This window comes from Medicago truncatula, chromosome 5, assembly GCF_003473485.1.
Source record: "Medicago truncatula cultivar Jemalong A17 chromosome 5, MtrunA17r5.0-ANR, whole genome shotgun sequence".
NCBI classification, from domain to species: Eukaryota; Viridiplantae; Streptophyta; class Magnoliopsida; order Fabales; family Fabaceae; genus Medicago; species Medicago truncatula.
This window is the reverse complement of record NC_053046.1, coordinates 12,650,050-12,661,932: the sequence shown is the minus strand read 5'-3', so window position 1 is coordinate 12,661,932 and position 11,883 is coordinate 12,650,050. Positions and strand designations below refer to the sequence as shown.

The window sequence follows — 11,883 nt, the reverse complement described above, 5'->3', positions numbered from 1 at the left end:
CATGATAATACATTTTCACAAGCACTAAAAGAAATTTTTTGAATTTTTTTTATACCTGCTCTAAAATCTATTTTATCATCAAAACATGATACACCAAAGTAAAAATCCTTTAGCTTCTACGAAAACGTTTATCGGAGTCTTATAATCAAACAATTCTAAACATTTCATTCTCAATTGATCATATGGCTTGTCGATCTATTCCATCTATCTTGTAACTTTATTGATATTAAATTTAAGTAATTTTTATTTTAAAAACTTATTTCATTGATAACAAAATACCGTGAGTATTTCTTTCAAAAATAAAAATACCGTGAGTATTATCAATAATTTCATATAAAAACAATAAATGAATTGGAAAAAGATACTAATACTTTTATATAATTATATTTTGATCAAATAGTCTAATGCGAGAATGACACAACTTAAATATGAAGAAGTGGACAATTTTAAGTTTAAGCATCCACACCAACATATCAAATATCTCTGCACCTATCATTTAAAATATGTTTGAAGATTCGTAGAACGTTCAATCCAACTGCTAATTTCTTCTCCTAATACTTTTCTCATACTTAAGTAACGGTAGTTTTTTACTCGAGTAAGACTTAATGTTGAACTAATTATATTTATATTATATTTCCATACATATATAGCAGTAGTAAAATTTTGAAAATATTTTGGGTCCTATAGACTATAGTTATGACCTTGTTGGCCTTGCATTGTCCACCATGGCCCTGGATAGGTAGCCTATCTATCAACGTCTAGAGCAAGTTGCTGGCACAATTCCATCTGAACAAGCAAGTGCTTCCGCTATTTTTCTCAATTAATAAATGGGGTCTGTTCTCAAAACCATTTCTTTATCATATTCAAAAGACAAAAACAGTTGTAAGTCTTTATATGTTCTAATGTATCAATCTGTATTAAATATATGCAGTTATGTGGCAATGTAACCATAGACTTAGCTTTCATTATGCTTCATTTCTTTATTCCAAAATAAACTAGTCAACTCTTAACGCTCTCATTGCTCTTCTCTCTCCCCACCTACTTGAATTTATAGTCCAGCTAAACCACTTTTGTTAGTCAATTTGTATATGTAGGTGGGGATCTTCGTAAGAACTATTTAGTTTGGACCCTATAAACGGAGAATGGGGACGGGGAAGAAAGTCCCTCCCACGGATGTTTGGGATAGGGGATGCGATTTTTGAAAAATGATATTTGTATAATCATTTTTGTATAATTTTTGTATATATTTACATTATCTTCTTATCTTTTTTCTTCCTTTTTATCTCTCCATTGTTTTTGACCAATGAGAAGAGAGAACAACAAGGTTGTCCCAAAAGTTGTACCAAAATGGTTGTTCAAATATCATTACTTCGATTTTTACACTGCTCCATATGGATTCCATCCTCAAACACTATTCAAATAATAACTTTTTTATAGGTGTATATGTGATATTGTTGTCATAATACCGACACTAATGTCTTTCTTTTTTTATTGGTTAAACGGTTAAACTTTATCTTTTTTACTACTATTAGTGTGAGTATTATGACACTAATAGTAGTTGATATTTTCTTTTAATGTTGATGGCATCCCGCTAGAATTGCGGAGATTCACAAAGACGGGGAGAGAATACTTCCTAAGATGGGAAATAGAGATATGGATTTAGAGCATTTTAGATTGTGGGGGGAGGAGCGGAGAAGTACTCCCCATCTCCACCCTTTTCACAGCCCTAATTTTGAATAAGATTTTCTCTATTAGAATTTTTTGAGGAATAATGCAGGTATTTTGACTATTAATCTTCACTTTGTAAATTGTTAAATCTCTGCAATATTTCCTCAAAAATTTCCTTCACTAGGGAGATTTTATTTATGTCGGTTCAAGAGTCTTCAATTAACATTATTCAAAGTGAAGATATAACAGGTCATGTTAACAAGTATCGTAAATGCATTGTTTAAATAATTTATAAAAATAAATCCTTTTCTTAAGTTTTTTTTTGTAGCAAAAATCATTTTCTTAAGTGAAATACTTGTCAAACTAACAATTACATCATTTTATATTCAGAAGTTAACTATTTTGTTTCTTTAAACAATGATGCCCTAACGTGCATAATAGACTATTTTTATTCTTTCTCAAAGCCGCATAATTTTTCCAATAAAGTTGTAGTTTGACCGAAACCTCGTCACCAATTTTTAAAATCACCTCATGTCTACTTTTTTCTGCTTGATGTGTCATCTCCTGTTGTTCCCTTGCCAAATTTTGCTTCAATTTAGCTAATAATCCATCTCTATTTGCAAGTTGATCCCTTATCACCTCAAGATCATTAGTTGTGCATGGTTGCCTTATAAGAGCTGGAGGCTCTCTTCCATATAGTGCCATGAATGGTGTCTTTCCAAGACTATCATATGGTAATATTATACCAGAATTTTGCCAATGGAAAAGCCTTAAACCAAGAGCTAAGATTATAAAGAAACCCTTCCCTTCATCCATATATAGCTATTAACTATTTAATGTTTACAGTACAAGGCCATTCTAAGGATAGCTTGAAACTTCCCTCCATCCATATGTCCCCTGTTCTAGACACCTTATGTCCCAAGTAATCTTGCAAATAACTAATGAACATGTGTGTGTGTGTGTGTTTTCCAAGAAGGGCTATAAACCAACATGTCATAAAAAAAAAAACTACGCGTATTGCCTTACTCCAAACCGGGAATGTTGTTAATTAAACATTGAAAAGGTGCGGGTGCATTGTATTTCCTTATTTGAGTTGTCAACTATTTCCTACGTGACATTTATGTTCTTAGTGATTAAGAAATAAGAAGGCAGTATAATAAATATTTGACTGACTCAAATGTGAAAACTGAAAAAAGAAAGAAAAAAAATATATCAATGTGACTAAGGTGTATAACTTAAAATACGAAAAATGGGCTAAAACCTAAAATGTCTGATGTTTGTAACTTAAAATATCAAAAATTGAAAGGAAAAAAATTAAGTGATCCAATTGAAATGTAGAAATAACTTAAAGAACCAAATATGTAAGTTATCCTTAAATAAGTTTGATTAAATTTTTCTTTTTCTGTTTTGACAAAATGATTACATTTTCTTAAAAAAGTTATTTACTTGAAGAATTAAGGGTGATAACTTGGTATATTAAAGTAAAGGTTAAAGTAAACATTTTTAGTCCTCGTGAGTTTGCTCAATTGGTATGGACAATGCATAAAATATGCAAGGTCTGGGGTTCGAACCTCGACCACCACAACAAAAAAATTAAAAAAATAATAATATACTGGGATCTTAAAATTCGGTTTGAAAAGAGTTTTGCGTCAATTACTATTAAAAAAATTAAAATAAATATATCATACTTTTTTTTAAGGATTTACTTTAGATTATGTTTTTTCCTATAAGTATTTGCTTTATGTAATTTTGTAGCTTGCTTTCCTATTATTATAAATGGATATTGAGTATCATACCCATCAAAACTCTAGGGTAACAAAATAGTTGATGTCTTTTGATTTGTTAAATAATTAGGTGAAGCTAATAAAAAATCTATTATCTTTTGTTTGTCAGGTAAAAACAATCTATTTCTATAACAATATATGTCAAGTAAAAACAATCCATTCCATAATTATATAAAAGAAACATATCTATTTAAGCTGATTTTTTTTTTTCCATTTTTACCGTTTATTTTTATTTTGGCTTAATTGCACTTTTGGCCCTCTATCTTTTCAAAAGTTGTGATTTTGACCCCCTAACTAATTAAAATACAAAACAGCCCCCTATGTATTGGATCTTTGGCAGTTTTGGCCCCTAAGGCCACTTTTGACTTAGTCTTCGGTGACGTGGCACCCATATCCCTTAAGTGAGGTGCCACGTGTCGACCATTGTGGGTGCCACGTCAGCGAAGACTAAGTCAAAAGTGATCTTGGGGGCCAAAACTGCCAAAGATCCAATACATAGGGTGTTGTTTTGTATTTTAATTAATTAGGGGACAAAATCGCAACTTTTAAAAAGATAGGGGGCCAAAAGTGCAATTAAGCCTTTTATTTTTTGTTTCATCTTTTTTATAATATTATTTAAATTATCAATTAAAAAATTAGTAAAATTCTAATAAAATATGAACTTTGCCAAAAATATTTGATGATACAATCAAGTACAGTAGAGAAACGTGGAAAAACAGATCATACTAGTTTATCCCAGAAGGGAATGTTTTAAACATATTCTAGAAAGAGATCTTTTAAACATGTTCTATTAGTTTGTTTGATAGTATCACTATTGTGTGGTTGATGTATTTATCTTACGATGTTTATGCATCAATCTATATATGCATTGTATTATCCCCTTAGAAAGGAACGAAGAAAATGTAATTTTATTTTATCTTAGTAAATAAAACTACAAGAAACTAGAGTTCTAAGCTAAAAGAGAAGAAGATAAAATAAAATAACGTTTTCATTCATTTTTCTTCATTCCATTTTAAAGGAACAATACAATGCTTATATAGGTTGATGCATACACATAGAAAGATAAATACATCAACTACACAATAACAATACTAACAAACAAATCAATAGAATATGTTTAAATGATCCCGTCTAAAATAAACGAGAAGATTCGTTATTCTAACTTTCATGATCCTATCACGAATAGACAAACATGATAGTGAAAGAAGTATGATCAATTTTTGTCACAAACAAATACAATTTAGATGGAGGTGATGTTTGTGTGTTTTGGGGGATTTACTTCATCCCACTTTATTTTGTCAAAAAAATAAAAATAAGAAGAAGAACCTCATCCCTTTTGCTCAAAAAAAAAAAAAAAAACCTCATCCCTCCTTATGGAAAAGTAAACAACGGCTAAAATTGAAAACTAGACAATTATTTTGAATTTCTCGATTATAAATAAATAATTAAATTATAATTAATTAAAAGAACATTAAATTTGTTGTATATAACATGTGGGCATACATACACAATTTTTGTAACATTGTACATATGAATGATTTCCCCAAGAAAAACAACTAAAGGTTATTGCTCTAATAACTGTCCAAAAAGATCACTACTTAACCATTGAAGTTAAGCCTCAAAGTCCACCATCAATTTGTTCAACTTCTTGTTGCTTATTTTCTGTTCAATGTAACTCTTTCCATAGTCATCACTGCACAAGATTAAAAAAAAAACTTTAGTTGAATTATTTCTCTACATAGTCAAAATCAAATAAAACAACCTTAAAACTAAAAGAATGAGTTAAATGTTTGACCATAAAACAACCTTATTTGAACATCTTTATAAGTTAAAATGTTTGACCATATAAGAATTTATTCATACCTTTGTGGTAAGGAAGAAGATGCGGTAGGTGTTAACTTATGTGCAAGCTGAACGGCGTCGTCTTGAGTATTAATAATGTGATTAAAGCATAAATAACGACCGTACGATGAGACATCCTCGTAGACACAGATATGAGTATCCACCAAAAATCCTAAATCAACGGTCACAAAGACACCATCCTCGTACATTTCAGCAGCTCCTCTCAAGTAAGGGTGTTTAATGGAGAGATCATGTGTCATCAATAGTCCTGCATTGATTGATACCATGTTCACTCCTCTGTCCATTGCTAAGGCAAACGCTGTTTTCTCTGCTAGTGTCTTTGACATCCCATGCCATAACTGTTTGTTTGTACAGTTCAATCAATTATTCACTTTTTCTATTCAATTGGTAATCAATCTATTTTCATAGTTGTCAGTTGTGTAGTCACAATCTATGACCGCATGCAGTCAGTCATGTTAAATTGTCCGATCAAAAGATTAAATGATTCAAAACAATTTTATGACTGCATGCAGTCAACAACATTAGAATCATCTAATCTGATCGGACAATCGAAATCACAGTTTTATAACTGCATGCAATCAGTCGCATCAAAATCATCTGATCAAAAGATGAGACAATCTAAATTTCAAACACTGAAATTTAGATAATCTTATCTCTTATTGAATGATCCAGATGTATTTGACTATACGACACACACTCAATCACCAATTTAATGATTGAAATTATAAGTTTTGGACTGATGGACAAGTCCAAACACAATGTTTAAAGTATAGTACTGTTATATACCTTGAATTTGCGACAGAAATTAACATCACTCCAATGTATTTCATCCAAATCAGGTTCTATGGTTTTACGATCTTCCCTCCAAACCACAGCAGTTGCTGAGGATGTGAACACAACTTTGTCTATTGTTTCTGTTTGAGCACAAGCTTCAAGCACGTTGTGTGCTGCTCTAACTTCCACGTCAGCCATATATTCCTATTACCGACACATGTTATCATCATTAGAAAACAGTAATACAAATACTTCTACATGGGATGAACTTACAAAAGATTCTGACATGAGAATGCTAATTTACATATAAAAAAAAATTTCTGTATAAAATATTTGCATATGTTTTTGTAGCAACTCTTTAAATTAATCACAATAATGCTATGATTGACACAAAATTTGGATCATTGCATTGCATGTGTTCCAAATTGCGTGCAAATATCAAAATTTCCATCATGATTGATTGGTAACATTTTAATAGATAATTGCTAATAATTTTATAGATAATGTTGATATAATAATCATACACTTATACACGTGATTAGAAAATTAACCAGCTCAAATGACTAAGACATATTTGGTCAAGGACTATGACATAACTTTAACAAATAAATCATCAAATATAGTACAAACTAAATTACAATAATTTGCTTAGTTGTCAATTATTATGACCTTGGCGTACGAAAAGCGAATTGAACCCCCCACCAAGCCAGAAGCAGAAGAAATTAGAGTTAAGAGGGAACAAGCAATTGAGAAACTCAGGCAAATGGTGCCTACCACGTGCACCAATAAATGGTGTTTGCTTGCTTGTTTTCATAAAGCACTAATACAAATTTTAAGGAACTCTACTTTTTCATCTCACACAACAGCTAGAGCTAGCTAGCAACAGCAAAAAAAAAACTCATGCATTAACTCTTCAACTATTCTTACATCATCAATAATATCATTTTTTTTATTCCAAGACGTGTTCAAGAAGATGAATACTAGTATTTCCAAAATCCAAATCTGTACACCCTCGGTTCATTATTATAAGTCAAAATTTATATTTTGGATTCTTTCAATTAATGATGTATATTTTGACTTATTACAGTGGCCGGAGGGAGTGTCATTTTTTTTAATGCAACTATAAAAATTTGTAACATAAACATTGGTTTAAGTCTAGATAGGGCGTGTTAAATGCATGTTTAATATTAATATAATATAAAATAAATTATTTAACTGAAATTTGTAACTGATAAATAGAGAGCAAAAACAAACTAAAAAAGATTAAAATGGGTGTTTTAGCTTTTGCTTACATCATAATTGGGTTGGTCAAGGGGAGGTTCAAATGAGTAAAACAATCCAGAGCAACCTCTAAGAGCATCAATTATGCTATGATAATCAAAAGGGTCTGATCGAAAAATCTTGAGTTTATCAGAATCAGCTGAAATCCCATTGAATGGATTTTCTCCTGCATAACCAAAGCAGAACAATATCAACGGTCTGTTCGATTGTCCCAATGATCTTAACTCAATTGATAAGAATATTGAGATATGCAGTGATCAGAGTTCGAATCACGAATTCTCCACTTATTGAATTTGACAAAATAAAAAAGCAATTAATAACATAATATGTACCATATTGTTGAATGGATGCATGAACGGTATAGCCTCTTTGAAGAAGTCTTTGAACAAGGCTAAAGCCTAATTGACCTGAAGCATCCATGACACAAACAGTGTGACTAGTAATGTCAAAAGAAGGTGCCATATTCGTTTGTGTGTGTTCCTAGTTGAAGAATATAAGAGAAATGATGAAAATTGTTGGTTTTTGTTTGTTGTGTCTTTTGTTGTTGTAAGAAAGAAAAGAAAGATTAGAGTTAGATTATATAAAGAAAGTTAGGGGCGGCTAGTGAACGCATTGAAAGAGTGTGCAGGGTAGATAGGTAGGAAGGAGGTAGTTGTAGTTTGATAGATGGACACGCGCACACCCCCAAACCAAAGGGCAAAGAGACAGATAGAAAGAAAAAAAGAGAAAGAGAGAGAAAAGAGGGTGTCTTTCTTTGTTCTATGATTGACAATATTTTAATCCACGTATATAGATAGAATATGGAAAAATATTGATAAAGTCTTTATGTTTTTGAGAGAGGGGGTGTTGATAAGGATATAAATTAATATACTTTCTATGCTTCAAACCTATTGATGGCTACCTTCCTTCTAATTCTTACTCTTTTTATTATTTTATATATATATAAAGGTTTTCAATATTAAGTAATAAAATATTGTACTTGGTCAAAATATATAGTAAATGGTCTATTATTTCTTTTGCTGATTTCCCCTTTGACCAGTTGGCGTATTCAAAAAGATAAATTGTTTCTTTTACAAGAAATAATTATGAATATTATCATATGAATTATTAATATAATATCAATATATATATATATATATGTCTCCCTAAAAAAATCAATATATATTTATATATATAATTATGTTTTATACGGGATAATACTTAAGTGACATTGTGGTTGGTGACATTGGTCAACCACAATGTCACACGTGTACAAAGAAACAAAAATGTACTGTGAAAGTGAAAGAAGAAAGACACATGTGACATTATGGTTGATCAATGTCACAATGTCACCTAAATGCTACCGTTTTATACTATGGTTATCCGGACTATTAGGATGAGAACGAGCAAACACTCTTTTCAAAGTGGAGAATGAAGATGGAGAGAGGAGACATTTTCGATGGCAGGGACGGGAAAAGGAGAGTACTCCTCCTCCTATTGCTCTCTAATTGAGATAATCTTATTTGAGTCACTAACGGTAATAAACATTAAATATGATTAAAAAACTAATTTAAAATTTTATATTTCATTCATACCATGTTAAAAAAATTGAAATTTTGTAAATAAGATTTATATAATGTACTAAACATGACTGAAAGAAATAATTCAAAATTTTAAAGGATAAACACAAGTTTACTTAAAATATGGAGCAAAAATATTTTTAGGACAAAAACGCGAAATTTGGAAATTTTACATGAATCAAAATCTTATTTGATCATATTTATTAATACCACTTTTATCGATAAAAATTAATAATTTTTTTTTTAAGTAGTTTGTTAATTAGAAATTCGCTTTTCTTAAAATGAATAATGAGGTGTCTGAGATTCGAATATCGAGTCATGCATATATAATGCAGTATCTCTAACAATCTACTTTACCAAAAAAATTCCTTAAAAAACAATTTGATGATGTAGAAAATATTGACATTAATAAATTAGCTGACACTGTAAAAAAAAATTATTAAAGACACAACAATAAAATCCTTGTTTTGTTTTAAAGAAAACCTTCAATTTAACTAGAGACCAAAATATTACTCTTAATTGGTGATCCTAATTTTGGCTTTTCCACGTGAAGCAACCTCCAGTGTTTGAGATAAAAGGCAAAGAAGAAAATGTGTATAAGTTTCATAAGGTAACAAAAGAATTGGCAAAAGAAATGCAATGTTGAACATGGTGTATATCTTAATGAAAGTGCATAAGACAACTTATTGCTCATATACTTATATGTGGATGGCCTTATGGTAACTGGTAGCAATAAAGCTGAAATAAAAGAATTTAAGCTGAGAATGAAGTCTAAATTTGAGATGACAGAACTTCGGAGACTAGTGTACTTTTTAACAATGGAATGTCTGAAAACTTAAAGGGGTCTAGTTATGCATCAAGTGAAGTATGGTATTGAAATATTGAAGAAATTTTAATTGAGAAGTTACATCAACTGAAACAATGATCAAAATTGAAGGTGTAGGTAATGAAGAACCTGTTCAACTAACTATTTTCAGACAATTAAATAGATCTCTAAGATATTTGTGCCAAAGCAGGCCCGGTATTTGTTTTGTACTATGACTAGCAAGTAGATTCATGAGCAATCCTATGAAAATTCATCTAATTAGTTGGATAGTTAGTTTGTTTAATATTAACTTGATCAATATAGTTTACTTGTTAGTCAAGTAAACCATAATTAGTTAGCATAACCCACATAAAGGGTTAATGCATTGTGTACTTTACAACTTCTCCATTCATATTCCCTCATTCTTCTTCTAAATTGATTGACATTCATCTCACACATTAGTGTATTCAAATCCAAGAAAAACCACATCAACGCATAAGCTTAGATTTTGTTGCTTTTGAAGATCACGGTGGAGGCATTGGATTTGGAATGCAAGAAAGGGTGCTAAATGTGAAGAAAAAAAAACCATGCAAAAACTTTTTTACAAGTTTTTATTATTTATCGTAGTTTGTTTATTTTTCTTTCACGCAAAAAAATTAGATTAATTGAATTCTCTCACGCAATCTGTTTAGTTTAACTACCTAAAAAAAGATTAATTGAATCCTTCGAGCTCTATTAAATAAGTAACAATATTTTAAGAAGGAAAGCGAGAAGGATTTCGCTTTGTATTTGATAACTTTCTTTTTCTTTTTAGGAAATATTTATTTGATTAGTATTTTTTATTTATTTAGGAAATACGTATTTTATTAACGTTCTAGTTAGATTTTCCATTTTCCTGTATTCTCTCAATAGAAGGCTTAATAAAACAAAGAGAAAAGATTAGAAACGAGCTAAGTAATAACCCACTAAACCAGTGACCCGGTCCAAACTGGACTCATTCCAAAGATTTGTCTTTCAATTGTGATGGCGTTCATGCACTTGTTATGGGCAAGGTCAACATTGCAAGCTAACTAGTGGCAAACTCCCTTTTCACATATTATATAATATACGATATGATAAATAATCGCGATTAAAAGTTGGTAAAATTACACCTTAATTTTAGTTAACATTTTTGTCATTTATCTTCTTCTTTTTTCCTTTTCAATCCTGTCTTTTTAAATGTTGACATTATTGTCCTTTTTTATAAGATTTGTCTAAAAACACAGAAAATTATATCATGTTCATCACCATCTTCATAAAAAAAACCAAGATCTTACCAAAAAATCAAATCTTAAAAATAAAAACGCAACTCATCATCTCCAACATCATCAATACCCAAATAAAAAACTTACATTCATTAAAAAAAGGTCACCCAAAATATCACAACATCTTCATAAAAAAGTTACAAATGCAAATCATCAAAGTGAAATTAAGTATTTACTGCGGAGATATTTTTGTAGATGAAGATTTGAGATGTTTTTGAAATTCTAGATTTTTATTGAAGAAGATGATATGAATTTATGGATTTTTTTTTTTGACAAATTTTAGTGTTTATGGGTTTTTCTTGACAATTTTTAGTAAAAAATGATAAGAGTGTAAACATTTTTTTTTTTTTTGAGAGCAAGAGTGTAAACATTTGAAAAGATAAAGAATTGAAATGGAAAAAGAAAGATAAATGATGAAAATTGAAATTAAGTTATAAAACGAATGGCGTTATTTTGCCTTTAAATCATATAGTGTAAAACTTTATGCGGATACATTTAATCATATTTTACCAACTAAATATTTGTGGATGTATATTAAGAATTAACACAGTAAAATGAAATCGTTGTGCAATTTGATTAAATACATGTGTCATTTTTTTCATTTTTTATGCATTGTAATTAAAGTAATAATAAAGTACTATTGTTAATATATCAATATAAAATAATTGTATAATGCACTCATTATTAACATCACTCTTCATCACTCATTAAGAGAAGGTAACCAGTGCGCGGATTTCTTTGCCAAACTTGAAGCTTCTAATGATGTTGTTTTGACTATTCACTCCAAACCTCCAGAGAGCCTTCTCCCTTTGCTGCACTTGATGAATTAGGAACGCTTAGTTTTT

At 30.1% G+C, this 11,883-nt stretch overlaps 1 protein-coding gene across 1 annotated transcript; it reads right to left on the bottom strand.

The window, feature by feature from the left end:
- Positions 1-4,883: 4,883 nt before the first annotated feature.
- On the bottom strand, positions 4,884-8,126 carry LOC11429419 (cinnamoyl-CoA reductase-like SNL6). The gene is made up of 5 exons (XM_003612824.4): positions 7,703-8,126; positions 7,382-7,536; positions 6,102-6,293; positions 5,316-5,653; positions 4,884-5,145 (listed from the first exon to the last, which is right to left on the bottom strand). Exons 1-5 carry the CDS (start codon positions 7,830-7,832, stop codon positions 5,064-5,066), a joined length of 897 nt encoding a protein of 298 aa, XP_003612872.1. The 5' UTR covers positions 7,833-8,126; the 3' UTR covers positions 4,884-5,063.
- Between the last annotated feature and the right edge of the window lie 3,757 nt (positions 8,127-11,883).